General features: G+C 41.6%; 2 protein-coding genes across 3 annotated transcripts in view; one reads left to right on the top strand and one right to left on the bottom strand.

Annotated features, from left to right (window-relative positions):
• LOC134743438 (V-type proton ATPase 116 kDa subunit a 1-like) overlaps positions 1 to 9,880 on the top strand; it is a 60,428-nt gene extending 50,548 nt beyond the window's left edge. For both annotated transcript variants that reach the window (XM_063676837.1, XM_063676834.1), the window contains 7 exons: positions 170 to 312; positions 649 to 797; positions 3,046 to 3,132; positions 4,497 to 4,622; positions 5,443 to 5,569; positions 6,673 to 6,805; positions 8,269 to 9,880. In XM_063676837.1, coding sequence (XP_063532907.1) covers positions 170 to 312; positions 649 to 797; positions 3,046 to 3,132; positions 4,497 to 4,622; positions 5,443 to 5,569; positions 6,673 to 6,805; positions 8,269 to 8,368 — 865 coding nt within the window. In that variant the 3' untranslated portion in view covers positions 8,369 to 9,880. The remainder of the gene's footprint in view (positions 1 to 169; positions 313 to 648; positions 798 to 3,045; positions 3,133 to 4,496; positions 4,623 to 5,442; positions 5,570 to 6,672; positions 6,806 to 8,268) is intronic.
• Positions 9,881 to 11,473: 1,593 nt separating this feature from the next.
• On the bottom strand, positions 11,474 to 15,569 carry LOC134743307 (uncharacterized). The gene is made up of 6 exons (XM_063676700.1): positions 15,181 to 15,569; positions 14,554 to 14,745; positions 13,904 to 14,061; positions 12,961 to 13,108; positions 12,271 to 12,400; positions 11,474 to 11,559 (listed from the first exon to the last, which is right to left on the bottom strand). Exons 1-6 carry the CDS (start codon positions 15,427 to 15,429, stop codon positions 11,474 to 11,476), a joined length of 963 nt encoding a protein of 320 aa, XP_063532770.1. The 5' UTR covers positions 15,430 to 15,569.
• Between the last annotated feature and the right edge of the window lie 1,185 nt (positions 15,570 to 16,754).

Raw genomic sequence — 16,754 nt, forward strand, 5'->3', positions numbered from 1 at the left:
ACACCCATGATTCAGTAACAAATATTTGTGTTCATCACACAAATAAATGCCCTTACCGGGATTCGAACCCAGGACCATCGGCTTCACAGGCAGGGTCACTACCCACCACGCCAGACCGGTCGTCAAATCGCGGCAGAAGCTAGTTTCTAAAATGTTTGGTTCTCATCAGGTACTTCAAGCGCCGCACCAGCGTGTATGTGGAGTTCGTGCCTCAGATCGTTTTCCTGGTGCTGCTGTTCTTCTACATGGTGCTGCTCATGTTCATCAAGTGGACCAGCTACGGCTCCACGCCCCCATTCTACGGCGACCCAAGTAATATTTCAATCAATAAATAATCACGAATTTTATTCTCGACTTATATAAGTCCTCATCTCGCCTCGTCCGCCAAATTGCCTCGGCTATGGATATTTGTTATCTTTATGTAATTTATTAACCTTAATAAGTTATTTTAATCCCAAAACTTTCCTCAGACACAGACAAATTAAATATATTAAAACGGGTTCGACATGTTACGCTCCATAACGAGGAGCATCAACAGGTATATAGATTGGGAACCGACACAGACTGCGACCCGTTTTAATATGCGCTCAATAGCACAGTATATTAAAACTATTTTTGTGGTTTATTAATCGTTTTTTTTTTCTACAGAGTACGTGACAACCAGCGCGTTCTGTGCGCCCTCCATCTTGATCACGTTCATCAACATGATGTTGTTCAAAGTGGACGCCAACGATCCTTCTCGACTAATGTGCGCCGAGAACATGACCATGTACGCCGGACAACTCGGCTTGCAGAAGGTAAGACAGACAGACAGCAGCCTAAACCATCAACATGATGTTGTTCAAAGTGGACGCCAACGATCCTTCTCGACTAATGTGCGCCGAGAACGTGACCATGTACGCCGGACAACTCGGCTTGCAGAAGGTAAGACAGACAGACAGCAGCCTAAACCATCAACATGATGCTGTTCAAAGTGGACGCCAACGATCCATCTCGACTAATGTGCGCCGAGAACGTGACCATGTACGCCGGACAACTCGGCTTGCAGAAGGTAAGACAGACAGACAGCAGCCTAAACCATCAACATGATGCTGTTCAAAGTGGACGCCAACGATCCTTCTCGACTAATGTGCGCCGAGAACGTGACCATGTACGCCGGACAACTCGGCTTGCAGAAGGTAAGACAGACAGACAGCAGCCTAAACCATCAACATGATGCTGTTCAAAGTGGACGCCAACGATCCTTCTCGACTAATGTGCGCCGAGAACATGACCATGTACGCCGGACAACTCGGCTTGCAGAAGGTAAGACAGACAGACAGCAGCCTAAACCATCAACATGATGCTGTTCAAAGTGGACGCCAACGATCCTTCTCGACTAATGTGCGCCGAGAACATGACCATGTACGCCGGACAACTCGGCTTGCAGCAGGTAAGACAGACAGACAGCAGCCTAAACCATCAACATGATGCTGTTCAAAGTGGACGCCAACGATCCTTCTCGACTAATGTGCGCCGAGAACATGACCATGTACGCCGGACAACTCGGCTTGCAGAAGGTAAGACAGACAGACAGCAGCCTAAACCATCAACATGATGCTGTTCAAAGTGGACGCCAACGATCCTTCTCGACTAATGTGCGCCGAGAACATGACCATGTACGCCGGACAACTCGGCTTGCAGAAGGTAAGACAGACAGACAGCAGCCTAAACCATCAACATGATGCTGTTCAAAGTGGACGCCAACGATCCTTCTCGACTAATGTGCGCCGAGAACATGACCATGTACGCCGGACAACTCGGCTTGCAGAAGGTAAGACAGACAGACAGCAGCCTAAACCATCAACATGATGCTGTTCAAAGTGGACGCCAACGATCCTTCTCGACTAATGTGCGCCGAGAACGTGACCATGTACGCCGGACAACTCGGCTTGCAGAAGGTAAGACAGACAGACAGCAGCCTAAACCATCAACATGATGCTGTTCAAAGTGGACGCCAACGATCCTTCTCGACTAATGTGCGCCGAGAACATGACCATGCACGCCGGACAACTCGGCTTGCAGAAGGTAAGACAGACAGACAGCAGCCTAAACCATCAACATGATGCTGTTCAAAGTGGACGCCAACGATCCTTCTCGACTAATGTGCGCCGAGAACATGACCATGCACGCCGGACAACTCGGCTTGCAGAAGGTAAGACAGACAGACAGCAGCCTAAACCATCAACATGATGCTGTTCAAAATGGACGCCAACGATCCTTCTCGACTAATGTGATATCTGAGGATCCGAGAAGACTTTTATTATGAATCTGAGGTTAAAATTAGAAAAAACGGCTCAGTTTTCGGTTAGGTTAGGTCAAACTTAGCGGTACCGTTTTAAAAAGTTTGTTATTTATCGGGGTACCGTTACTGTTGGATACCTATTCAATTGATACCTTTATTTTAGGGTACCGGTCTTTCGCCGTTTTATTCTGGTACCGTTACTGTTGGATACCTTTTCAATTGATACCTTTATTTTAGGGTACCGGTCTTTCGCCGTTTTATTCCGGTACCGTTACTGTTGGATACCTATTCAGTTGATACCTTTATTTTAGGGTACCGGTCTTTCGCCGTTTTATTCTGGTACCGTTACTGTTGGATACCTTTTCAATTGATACCTTTATTTTAGGGTACCGGTCTTTCGCCGTTTTATTCCGGTACCGTTACTGTTGGATACCTATTCAGTTGATACCTTTATTTTAGGGTACCGGTCTTTCGCCGTTTTATTCCGGTACCGTTACTGTTGGATAACTTTTCAATTGATACTTTTATTTTAGGTAACCGGCCTTTTGCCGTTTTATTCCGGTACCGTTACTGTTGGATACCTATTCAATTGATACCTTTATTTTAGTTTACCGGTCTTTTGCGGTTTTTCAGTCCCTGGTATTCAGTGTTCGTTTTTCAATATTACTGGCAATTTTTAAACCTTATGGAAAAAATATAAGGTTCCCCAATGGTCAGTTAAGAGTGTTGCGGCTAGTACTAAGACCAGTTTTTTCTTTCAGTTCTTCGTGATCGTGGCCCTACTGTGCGTCCCCATCATGCTGCTCGGAAAACCGTACTTCATCATGCAGGAACAGAAGAAACGCGCTGTGAGTACACTTGTCTCCCTCACTCTTACGATGGCTATCAAGGGCCTCACACTCTTTGATAGAGAAAGGTAGTCTTATTGCGATTCCTATAAGAGGAAAGAGAAAATAGTGCCATGCTTAGTCCTTATCACCGACCGGGTGGTAAGGGCGATAGGTAGGAGGCGATGGCGAAATACCGAAATTTATAAGAGTGAAAGAGAAATAATCCTATGCTGCCCAAATTGTATATGATATGAATATTCTTTCTCTTGTATATATTATGTATATGATGGCTATGCAAGTTGTAAATTTACGGGTACAAATCGACAAGAAAAAAACATAGGAAGAATTAAACTAAGACTAAAAATTATTTCGGTTTTTACGCTTTCGATTGGACAGATGGAGGTGAGTTTTTTTATATTTAATTATAGTTAATAATTAAATGTAAAATGTTGTAGCAAAATAATTCATGAAACAATGGGTTTGGATCTAAAAACGTGTCAGAGGTTTTAATTTTTAAACTAATTAATTTAAAAACTGGTTTTATGGCCAGAAAACCAGTTCAACTTTAATGCCAAATATCTCGAAGAAAAACTTTGAAGTGAATATGGGGTACGATATAAGCTATAAAAAACATTACAAAACTAAGGGATTCAGAACGAAGGTCATTGGGGCATGGGATGGGATTAGGGGATGGGATGGGAAAGATTTGCATTAATGGCGCCATCATAGCACCAAGTTTAGTTCTATGAGATTTGGTTTAAGGGGGACGGGGAGGGGGGGAGAGAATGGGGCAAGCTATTATGGCGCCATTTATGCAAATCTTTGACAGTTGCCAACTTAATAATACAATAATAACTTATACATAATTATCAATGTAAGGCTGCGCGCACTGCGGTGCGGCGGGTTGCGGTGCGTTTTTAAAAACGCGAAGGAAAAAAAACCGTGTGTGTCCAGTACGCGCACAGCGGTGACATATCCGCACGTTTTGCCATTCTAGTACCAACTCAAGTTAAGAACGGACGTTGAAAATGGACTACTACGCTAGGCGACTACATGACTACGCAGCACCGTGTCGCGAGAACAACTGCGTCACTGGATGGCTGCCGGTCGGTGTCCGCACGGATTTTATTCCGCAGTGCGCGGATTTATTCAATAGTCCATAGGATGCAGAAAATTCGTGCGGCGCCGCACCGCAACCAATCTGCAGCAAACCACAGACTTTAATCCGCATACAGATTATTTTCCGCAATGCGCGCACTTTAAGGAGGTTGCATACTTCACAGATTTTGCGGAAAAAAAAAACGGACGGCAGAAATGCGCAGTGCGCGCGTAGCCTTAAGGTTCCTTTAGACTGTACTACAATAAATACTCTTCCGATTTAGCGCGCCGGACACGCGAGCATCGAGACCGGCGCGGGCGCGGGCCCGGAGAACGGCAGTGCCGGCGGCGCGCCCGTGCCCGCCGGGGGACACCACGACGAGGACATCACCGAAGTCTTCATACACCAGGTATTATACAAAAAATACAAAAATATTTATTGCCAGAAAACATTATTAACTAATTTTTCACAGTGACTCTGACACTAGGCTGAGCCTGTCCCGCCGAGTCCCTTACAAGGATTTACAGAAAGCGAGACGCATGCAATAGGAAAAATAATAATTAGTATTTTCAAGTCTACATATTTATCCAGATGAGGTTTAATATTATATTATATTTGAATAATCGAAAGCAATTCAAAAAATATAGAACAAATTACACTATGTCAAGATATTGTGAAGCAAATAAATTACATTATGTCGTTTCATTCACTTCCAGTGTCTGGGAGTTTTTGTAAAGGTTTTCAGTTTAGAAACGGGTCTTATGAAAGACTCAGGTTTACAAAGTTTGACGCTTCAAGAGCTAGACAAACGCCCCGTTCGATTTAAGTTTTAACTACGCGGGGGGTGATAACAATATTACTTCCTCCCTCTGACACATAACCGCACCCTTAAAAACCGCCGCTAGTATGGGGTGGTCCTTAAATCGGCCTACTTACTACTCTCCGCGCGCCAATTCCGTGCATTCGGAGGTCGAGGAAGTGGGGAGGGTGTGCGCCGCGCCCGTACGTACAAAATGACACCACTCTGTCATGACCAGAGAATGCAAACCGGTTTTTAATTGTATGGAAAAACCGGTTAATGAAATTTCATACAAATAAAAACCGGTTTGCATTCCCTAGTCATGACGCCCAACATTCCTAACATTCCCCAGCCGTGCACGGAATTCCCGCGCGGACAATAGAATATAGTCGATATGTTTATTCCATTGTATATATATTGTCATTTCCAGGCTATTCACACGATTGAGTACGTGCTGGGAAGCATCTCGCACACGGCCTCATACCTCCGTCTGTGGGCTTTGTCCCTCGCACACGCACAGCTCGCTGAGGTGGCCTGGAACATGCTGCTCCGGAAAGGTAACTATTATCACAGAATAACTAATAATACCGTACATTTAATTTCATTTATTCATAAAACAATTTTACATTGTGTTTGAATTTGGGTGAATCAACAATTTCTTGTTGTTATTGTGTCCCGTCACCCAAGGGACAACATTAGCACAGTTTGTTAGACGGAATGTTCTATAACGATCCACAAACGTGCTTATTAGTGGTAGCTCAGTGAAAACGCCTTATATCTACCACAAAAATGCATATTTGGTTATTTTAATTTACCATAAAATCGGGATTTTAAGAGTGACCCAGGAGAACGTAACCATGGCAACGAGTGACATGAAAAAGTTGATTCACCCATTTATAAATTACTTAAAACTACATGAACACAATAACAAACATACATGCAACTAATATTAAAATTAAAACATAAATAAAAACACGAAAATGAATAAAATGGGAATTAGGATTGAAATATGAATGTAGGATGTTAAATTGTAAATGTATAAATTAATAACACAGAATTGTAATTTTATATGTCAGAAATTCGTTTACAAATTCCTCTACCGAATAGTAGCACTTCTCTAGCAAGAAAGACTAACTTATTTTTGAAAATGAGACTATTGGTGTGTGACTTTAATTCAACAGGTAACTTATTAGATAGTCCAATAGCCTGGTAACCAGCCGCTTGCCTGACTACTTTAAGTTTGGTGCTCACAGTCTGAAAGGAAACTTCCTACAAAATCAAAGTTTGACAGCGATTCAGGCTGCTGTACCTTTCTAATATGTGACAATATCCCTTTCGGCTATTTAAGGTTGTCAAAATTCAGGGTATTATCTTATCTGTGGTCGTTCACACAAAGGGACGTCAACTTGTGCCAACCCTAATAATTGCTCGGAGCAATGCTGAGCCGAACGGAACCGAAAAAGCCCGAACGCTCTAGTTTCCTGTCCCTGCTAATATACTAATTAATCCACCATTTTGAAAAGTTTGAATCTATTTTTTTAATAAGTAAATTTAAAAAGAAAGTAAATGTTTTCCCACCAAACTTTGTCTATGGAAATATAGTGTTTAGTCCGGACTCGCACTTGACCGTTTTTTTTTAATTATCCTTATATATTACCAGGTCTGCAGTCTAGCGGGTTCTCGGGCGGCATCTTCCTGTACGTGGTGTTCGCGGGCTGGGCGGCCATCTCCGTGTCCATCCTGGTGCTCATGGAGGGGCTGTCCGCCTTCCTGCACACGCTGCGTCTCCACTGGTATGTACAATACCACACCTGCCACACTATGGTCCTTGCTCTTCGCCTGGCGCGAGGCTCGAAACCGGTTTAAAAAATACCGGTAACTACCGGTTTATTTCGGTTTTCCTCCGAACTTTTATAATTTTACGAACTTTTTTACTACCTAAATAAACCGGTTTATTTGACGAGCGACTTAACGCCAGGCCTGGTTGTGTGCCGCGTAAATAAAAACACTGACGTAGGAGGAAACCGGATTTTATTGTTCTAAACCGGTTAATCCGACAAGAACTTTATGGAAATGTTCTCCTCAAAACGGATTTAAAAGTAACGGTTTTACGAGCGAAACCGAAATTAAAAGATTTGCGCCAAGTACATGAAACGGTTTGGAAAAACCGGTTTCCGAGCCTTATCCTGGCGTTGCCGCGATGTTGCCCTCTCTGTCTACATTGCTCTACTCGCGGACGTATCTATTGACGGCAGGGATCGGATACCGGTATTTTTTGTACGGGAACGAAACCGGTATTTTTTTTATTCTTTGTTAATTATTTCATTTCTAATTGCGCAATCTAATAATACGGGTTTAATAGCACACATAGTGCAAGTGTTATTTTAAACCTCAAACCTATGAAATTATGGCGTATAAATAGCACTTGCACTACGTATGCTATCAAAATCGTTGCAGACTTCTTGGTCTACCTAAAACATAACTGAGCCCTACATTTGTAGTATAAAAGAATTCGAAATGTATGGTTATTTCGAAGTTTTTGCAAAAAACCGGTTCCGATCTCTGATTGCCGGCCCTTTGACTCGCGCTAAAAAACCGACAAAATCGGGAGTGGTGGCCATGACGAGTAATGTGGCCACACTACGTCTCATATGTCCCATGTCTCTTGTTCGTGGCAAACATATAAACCATAACTCGTCTAAAGGGGCCCACTGACCATCAGTCCGCCGGACAATATCGGCCTGTCAGTTAATCGGAACTGTCAAATTTTTGTTCTACCCGACAGGCCGATATCGTCCGGCGGACTGATAGTCAGTGGGCCCCTTTAGACGAGCAGAATGTGAAACGCAAATACACATTGGACAGAATACCAATACCAATATTGCAATCCCGAAATCGAGGCTGCAATGTTTTTAACTTTTTTTTTGTCTGACTATAAACTACGCACTTCGCGCAGGGCCGGATCTAGGGTAGAGCGAGTGGAGCGGCCGCTCTAGGCGCCGGATGACAAGGGGAGAAAAAAAGATAAGTTTTAAAAGACGCGAGTGTGACTCGGGCCCAAAAATACGGTTCGTTTTGCTTTTGGGTAAAAAGCTTCAACGAAGGGCGCCAAAACCCGATTTCGCTCTACCCTGATCAAGGACTCGGGCCGGCACTGACTTCGCGACCTATTTTTTAACCGGCAACGTCGACTTTGCCGTCCATTTTTGAGATAAGTAATATTTTTGTTTTATTTTTTACTTTATTTCCATTTCAGGGTGGAGTTCCAGAGCAAGTTCTACGCCGGCGAGGGCTACCTGTTCCAGCCCTTCTCGTTCGAGGTCATTCTCGACTCCGCCGGCCAGGGCGAGGAGTAAACACAATCATCAGGCGAGCAACCGACATAACTATGGCTAATTGTCGCACTATGTTTCTGTTTAAAATTATCCTAGTATAATAGCCAGTTGAGTTGCACCAACTACACTTGACAGACCGATCAACATCACTCGGCAGAGAACTATGAAAATTCCCAATAAAATTTAGCAAACTCTTTAACGGTGACAGACGGTTTGGTGCAACCGAGCCTAAGAATATTCTTCAATGTTTGAAACTTCCGTCATTTATTTGTTCTAGTATATGATTGTAAGTAATAATGTGCTGCTGCAGTACTAAGTAGGAGGAAACTCCTTTATGTCAAATGCGGTCATCGCTTAATATCATCTAGTATACATAGATACATTGACACAGTTGACGGAGTGAATAAATAATTGCCCAATGGCGCCCATCTATGTTTTCTTTTGAAAAGATTAATAATACATTTTAATAGCCGTTAGGCATCTAGTATATCAGTGGCGTAGCTAGGCGTGGACGAATGGGGCCTTTACCCACGGCCTCGCACTTTGGGGGGCCTCGCAAAGCCAACCTTTTTATTGCCTTGGGAAAACACATTGAAAAGGGCCTCGCAGATGTGGTTTTTGCCCACGAGTAGATTGGTTCACGCTAAAATCTAATTATACACCAAATTTTTTGAATTTATTGTCTAAATATGTGTGTTAGATAAATAAATGTCTATTGATATCATATTCGGTACATTAAAAAAATCTTGAAGCATAGTAAAAAGTAAATTGTTCATTAGATCCCTTGAAATGTTGCTTAGCCTATTTGATGTGAGAATTGTAGCTTAGTCGAGGACTTAAAGCCACTTAATATTGAACCTAGTGTGTATTTATTGGTGTTATTTTCGCTTCTCTTGTAACGTGTAAGATAAGTATAATCGTGGAAATCAGAAATGCTGTAATTAAATGTTTTATTTTTTTATACCATTCCGTTCTCAAGGGTACAAAACGTAGTCGAAGGAATTTTAAAAAGCTTAAAGTTGTGCGAAATTTTGTGGCTGCAAATGTGACGGCTTTCGTCGCCGTGAAGTTTCCATGCGATATTTTCGTGGTAAAAATTAGATAACTTCTCATATCTTTGTGGAGCAATCGAAAGTTTCCATTTTCAAAATGAAAGTTGCCTTTATTTCCTTTGAAATTTTCCTGAAATTTCCGAAAACTAAACTTTTTTTAAACTTTGCAACTTGCACACCTAGTCTTCTTCTTCTTCTCTTCTTCAGCCGTTAAATAAGCTACAATATTTGACATTACTTCAAGCGTCTTAGTACATTCCTTTGTCTATGTTCCGAATAACATTTTTGTATTGTGTACATGTTTTTTTATTTGCAATTTAGGAAATAAATGTGTGAATTAATCATTTTGTATTCTTGCTCCCTTGTACTTAATCTGATGTATTGGTGTGCTCTCTCTAAGGTAGTTCGAGTCATTCCAGTAGGGCAATAGTTCACATGTTGATGATCACAATAATAAATGTTTTATGTAGTATGCAAGAAATGTTGTTTCATTTATACCTTAGAACAGAACTTCCCCCTTTTTATGTAGGTAATTTTTGGTTCGGGGGGCGTCGCGGATAGAATGCCGCAAGCGATCCCATGACGCTCCCCTAACGGTAAAGAAGGTGACGCCGCAGGGGATGCTAGTCGGTATTCTCCTCCCCTTCCTCTGGCTAGCAGAGGATGCAAGGGAGGAGCGAGTCCCACATACCACCCCCCAATGGGCTTCCCCAGCCCGGGGGTGAGATGCGTAAATGCATTTACCCCTGCGTCAAAAAAAGGCAATTTTTGGTTGAGTTGAGAACAGGCTAGGCGTGTGTAAGCGGCCTACGGCCTCGCACTGAAGGAGGCCTCGCGGGAGCCTACCCTTTTTATTACCTGGGTAATAAATAGAAAGAATAGGGCCTCGCCGATGCGACTGCGCCCACGGCTATTAAAGAAGTAGGTTAAAAAATATAGTGAAAAATACACAGATATCTTTATTAGACAAATTACATAACAAAACTTAAACAATGTGTAGTAAAATATCAAAGACCTCTTAAGGCCCACGATTTTTTGGCTTCATACATTTTGTATGAAAAATCCGTGGGACCAGCTCGAGGGGTTGCAGCGTGGTGAAGTCCGAGCTATGGACGGTATAGAAAGGATGCCAATTTCTTATGGCAGAATTGTTGCAAAAGTGACCGCTTTCAGCTTTAAATTATAGTTCCTAATCTCTCCGGTGGCGCTAGTTAGGCTCTGGGACATGAGTATAACATCCAACCAAGGTCACTGACCTTCTTGGGTTGGGCGCCAGCATAGGTTTTACCTGTCAGTCCTACGAATAGTGAAATATTTGAATTTTATAGCCTACATGCCCGCCCTCTCGTGTGCTGCGATTTTTTTTTCCAATATAGCTTGGCAAGCCAGTTCCGTCAATAGAAAAAGGCGGCAATAACTTCAAAAATTGTAGGCGCGAAGGGTTTTCCTCCCAGAGAAAATTTGAATTTCGCGCCTTTTACTACGAACAGTGTTTGCCAGAGTATAGTTTTCTTGTACGCGGGTTCGTGTTTCGGCATACGAGCGTAGCCAAATAAAAGACCAAAACTAGAGACAGGTAAAACCAATGCTGGCGCTATCTATCAAAACCTTTGACAGTTTCTAGCCCCTCATCTTGGCATCCCCTCCCCTCCCCTCTTTAACATTGGCAGAATCCACCTTGCTAAACTTAGCGAGGAGTAAAGCCATGAATAGAAAAAAAACATCTCATCAGCAAGTTCATCTTGGCCCATAGACATAGTATATACAAGTAGTTATAGACGCGCCACCGAGCGACCGGGGGTAAGAGAAAGAATATTCATACAAAATTAGGGCAACATAGGGTTTTTTCTCATTCACTATTATAAATTTCGGTATTTCGCCATCGCCTCCTACTTATGATGTCACCCGGTCGGTGATCAGGACAAAGCATGGCACTATTTTCTCTTTCCTCTTATAGGAATCGCAATAAGACTATCTTTCTCTATCAAAGAGTGTCAGGCCCTTGTCTTGGCCGGAAGCTTTATTGGCAGTAGTGTAAAATTAAATGTAAAATGGGCTTCAGTAAATCGGAAATTCAGTCGTATTCGGCTCCGATGGTGATGCTGATGTCTCCAGGCAACACGGTGGTGCGGTGGTACCAGCGGTTCGTGTCCACTACCACTGCAACAATACATACGTTTTATAACAGCAGATTTCTTGAAGTACGGATTTAAAATTTGTACTTCAACAAATATGTTGCTTAACTTCAAACTGGTAAATCCATTCGACCCTCTCATCAAATACAGACTGGCAAAAAAGAGTAGAAATTAAAAAGTGGCAACACTGTAGTGCCGTCCCGTTTTTCATAGATTGATTTGAAAGGGACGACACTACAGTGTTGCCACTTTTTAATTTCTACTCTTTTTTGCCAGACTGTATCTACCCTATTACCTTTTATTAATACAAAAATCGCATAATCTGACAGATGGATTTACCCGAGTTTGAAGTTAAGCGACTCGAATTAGCATTGCGTTTGTTTTGGCTAAGTTTAAATATTTTAAGGTTAAGACAAATTATAACGAGTTTGTTCGTAATTTTGGTCGAAAAATCCTCTACGACCCTCTTTATTTTGACAAATCAAAATTGCATATGCAAGTTTGGATATGTGAGGAGCTAGAGGTTTTAGTTAACCAAGACATTAAAAATACCAACGGCGATCCAAAGGTTTTTAACAGGTTCACTGCCCTATGTATCATACATGATACGAGTAGGTATAAATTTAATAAATAAAAACAAGGGCTGTAAGTGAAGGTGATCACTTTAAGACGCCCACTTCCATATGACTCGCATTACGCACATAATACATGGTTTTCAAATTTTAAGTATACTTACGGATCTCCCCAGGGTTGACGGTGAAGGTGATCCAGCGGCACTGATACAGGCATTCGGGCGGTGGAGCCAACTGCCATTGCTTGTGCCCGCGTACCTGCGCCTGCCATGATACGTGCCGCACTGAATCCACCTGACAACATCTTTTTTTTTTCAACACGTAACATGCAAGTTATAGAACCGCTTTTAGGCTCATAATCCTAGATATTAAAGACGCGTGCTTTTTCATTGTATTATAGAACTTGTTAGGTAATTAATGATAATCCGACTTACTTAAGAAGGTAACTGATTGCTAATAATATGTATGGAAACAGAGCCTTTTAAATTTGTCGAGTAGATTTTACAACACGGACTGGCGGGCGCTGGTGCCCCGCCGACCGCCTGCCGGAGGCCGGCCGGCCCGCCAGCGGCAGGGTCGAGGCGTGGCAAGCGGTATAACAGATTTTAGACTTTAATTGTTTTAACAGTTAAAATTTGATTAATAGTCTCCTTTTTTCCTCGCAAGTGTGTTGAAAAACGTCATATAAAACACGTGTGCATTGGTTATTACATACGTCGGCTTTCTCAATATCGCCTTGTGTGTGATGACCAACGTAGCACACTTGTATCACAATGTACTATATTGTTAGCATTCGAGCCGTACCGTCTTATTATGAATGCATTGGGAAATTGTGTTAAGAAGCATCATCTCACGTGCATATGCGCGCCCTGTCCAGGGCCGCCCATGAACAGCCAGTCAGTGGCGTCGCTCTCCGCGGCTCGAGGGAGAAAGTAAGGCCGCGAGTAGTATTCGCGTAGCGCTCGCATCTCGCCGTCTAGGCACGTACTCCAACCGACGTACCTAGACACAAGATGTAATTTATGAACTCCATCTAGGTCACTTTAGTCTGGTGGATTGGGGAAATTATTCCCCAATCTAAATTAAATGTGTAAAATTACCTACTCCATTATGAATTGGGCTACCAAAAATACTTTTATTTTATTTTTAAGGTGTCATTTTAATTTTTATTGGATTCCGTACCTCAAAAGGAAGAAACGGAACCCTTATATTATAACTTTGTTGTCCGTCCATCAGTCTGTCTATCAAGACCACGCAATATCGTGAACGGGAACGCAGTTTCGAGAACGCGTGAAGGTATCGTTGAAATTAAACCATATACTCAGATCTACAGTCCCTTGAAGCTGTAAAAAAAATTAAACTGCTAAAATAACGTAAAAAAAGATACGGCCGTTTATGCCGCAAAAATTGTAAAATTCGACACATGGGAATCAAATTTTATAAGGTACTTCCTGTTGACCTAGAACTATGAAATTTGGCAAGTAACATCGTCTTACACTACAAATACAGGGAAAAATCGGAAAACTATAAATTTGTAAAAATTAGTTAAATTTGTACGGAATTCTCTGTGGGCGAGTCCGACTCGCACTTGTCCGGTTTTTGTTTGTTTAAAAGCTGACGAAGATAGCTTGACTAGGTACTTACCTTTAACACAGAAGTGGGATACTATATTTTTTTAGAGAGATTTTTTCAGTGTAGGCTCTGGTCTCTAGAGCTATATGGGGACGTCAGAGGGCTATTAGAGCCAAAGTAATTAAGGAAAAGAAAATGCACAATAAAATCGAGAAAATGTATTACCAAGGATCTCCAGATAAGTTCGCTCGTTGCTCATCCATAGCAAACACCTCGCTGAGCGAGCGCAGCCCCGAGTTGTAGGCGAAGAAGGAGCAGTCGCCAGTCTGCCGCCCCAGTGAGCCTTGTCGATAGAAGTCACGGAAGAAGTTGAAGTTGAATTCCTGGGAGGTATCAAAGATTGTAAGCAGTTCTTCAAAAAAACCTGTAATATATGACATCTATTAGGTACAGTTTTTAATTTATATATAACTACTTAAAAAAAAAAAATAACTTGATTTGTTCCCAAACTTGTTCAGTTCTTCAAAGTTTAAAATTTTTTTTTACGGAAAAAGGTAAGTAAGCATAATACAATATAACCTGATGGAAAGTACTTAAAAAAATTCTTGATTTCTGGAGATTCGCGATATTTAGTAAAAGAGTGTATATTTATTTGTCAAAACTATTGCACACACATATAGTGAATGCGACTAAAGGCATACCAGTCAAGTAGTATGCTAAAATAACGGTCATATGTAAAATATACCAAGTATGCGATCGTTGATTAGTTTTGAAGTATAAATCAAATATTATGGCAATAATTTCTTAATCTTTTGGAAATAATAGGGATATGTATGCATTCTTACTGCCAAGTTTGTGCAAAGTATCTTTCTTACTTTTATAGCCTTCCACTCCTTAGTAGCATCAGTAACTATAACTGGCACCGTGTTATACGCATACAGCTCCTCGAACTCCTGCGCAGAGATGTTGGCGACGCGCGTGACGTCATCGACGCCGACGCACATAGAGCAGTCTTCAGGGGGGCGGAACAGCGCTTTAGATGATGATGGTAAGGAGATGAGGCAGTTCTGGAAAATAGAAGTTTTTTTTTTCAAACCAACGGCGACAAGAAGGCATAGAACTCGCTTTATAACAAGCGGGTTCTGTAACCCATGGACATGTATAATACAGGGGTGCCACATGCGCGTTACTGACCCTTGAAAACCAGTACCCTTTTTTTAAGTGCCGAGTGGCCAAGGTGCTCAAAAATATCTGAACACGCACTCAATGCGTCCACGCCTTGACAATAGTGGCGTGTTTAGATATTTGTGAGCACCCTTGCCGCTTCGATTTATCTCATGGCGACTGTACAATGAGACACGCATTACTTTTCTATTCACACTGTAACAAAGAGTAGTATTATTGTAAGTAGGAAGGTACCTACTAACAATTAGTCGGTAACTTATAAATAATACACATATGTACTAGGTATAGGTAAATAAAATACCCAAATCACGTCATACCTTTGACGATAGTTCCGAATAAACCCACCACATAGCAGACACAAAAAACAAAATGGCTATCGGTAGAAGAGCCCTAAATTTCAAAACTCCCGTTAAAAAGTTAAGCTCAACTTTCTTTACGTCGACTTTCAAGCGCGCGATATTCGAATCGTCTAATTTTAACGTATTTATTCTGCTTAGTAATTTTAAAACTTTCAATTCGGCAGTTTTTATTTTCTTTTCACACGTTTTCGGTTTTGTTTGACTCATTTTGCGGTTGTGTTTGGACTGAAAAGGGTTGCCGCTCGCGGGAGGGTTTTATAAGCTGCGGTAATAGGTTTAGACGCAACAGTGGCCTCGCATTTTCCATCAATTGACCCAATTTGTGACGCTGGGAATAAGGATGGCACACGATACACAAAAGATTTAAAATCAGTGTGAAAAAAATCATCTAGAATGCAAAGTAGGTACCTAGGTAATTTTATGTAAATTTTGCGTTTTTTCTTACGTCACGTTAGCTGATAGGATGGACTTATAAGTGATGATTTGGAATCATAATTATTATTATTTAACATCCTCCTAAGGCCCAGCTATACAAGGAAAAAATCCAAAATTTGTCAGTGAAATTTGAATCTACATTGTAACAAACAAAGTTGATTTTGTTTTATTAGATAATTGAACGGAACAAAACAAATGCAACGCAGTTCCTATTAAAATTTATAAGCCTTAGGAGGAATTGCATTAATTTCATAATTTGGATTAGGCTTGCAATATTATAAATGTTTTAAGCTAAAGTATAGGTATTTTTTCAAGTTGTAATATCTCTGGTGTTGCAGGCGTCCATAGGCTATGGTGACTGCTTACCATCAGGCGGGCCGTATGCTTGTTTGTCACCGACGTGGTATAAAAAAAACATAGCACTTGTCTTAAAACCCTCGCAATGCTGATGATTCCACTTGGAACCATTCTCTTGTTCGATCGGGTCTCAATATTAATTAGCATAACGGGTAAAAAGTTAAAAACTCCGGTCGTGCTATTCAGCATCCAGATTATGTTCTTATAGCGTTATTCATTAGACTATGCCGTTGATAATCATTCCCTATATTTGTGTTTGTTAGAAATATAGGTACAAAACTTAACAGTTTCTTAAGTTTTGTGAATACAATTGGTGCAAAGAATATAATACTCACTAGGGGTTGGTGTATCCCAACTCTAACGGAGTTCTATCGTTTATCGTCCCATGCAGTAAATGGCGAAGAGACGCATTGGGTGTGAAATTGGAATTCATTATCAGCGCGCGACACCGCAGCTGAGCCCGTTGCGCGGCGCGGCGCCCGATGACGCGCGTTATTTGGGTAGGCAGGTATTGTGTATTAAGTACATGACTTATTCATTATAGTTTCTTAACAATATTTAAAGCCTGGCCAGTAATATAATTACGATCATTGTCAAGAGGGCGCTGTTGTCATTTACCTATATTAGTGACAGCAAAGGCGTACAGGGGGGGGGGGGGGGGGGTTAACTAATCAGGCCCGTAAAATTTTATGAATATGGGGGTAAGACACTACTTCGTTAAGAGGGATTAACGGCTAAAT

This window comes from Cydia strobilella, chromosome 8 (assembly GCF_947568885.1).
Source record: "Cydia strobilella chromosome 8, ilCydStro3.1, whole genome shotgun sequence".
NCBI classification, from domain to species: Eukaryota; Metazoa; Arthropoda; class Insecta; order Lepidoptera; family Tortricidae; genus Cydia; species Cydia strobilella.

Bases quoted from the DNA above. Each gene is read 5' to 3' on its own strand.
- LOC134743307 (XM_063676700.1), bottom strand. From the start codon at position 15,429: ATGAGTCAAACAAAACCGAAAACGTGTGAAAAGAAAATAAAAACTGCC. The intron at 14,746-15,180 runs GTATGACGTGAT...TCTATTTTCCAG, and splicing joins ATTCGGAACTATCGTCAAAG to AACTGCCTCATCTCCTTACC. The intron at 14,062-14,553 runs GTAAGAAAGATA...GATACCTCCCAG, and splicing joins AGGAGTGGAAGGCTATAAAA to GAATTCAACTTCAACTTCTT.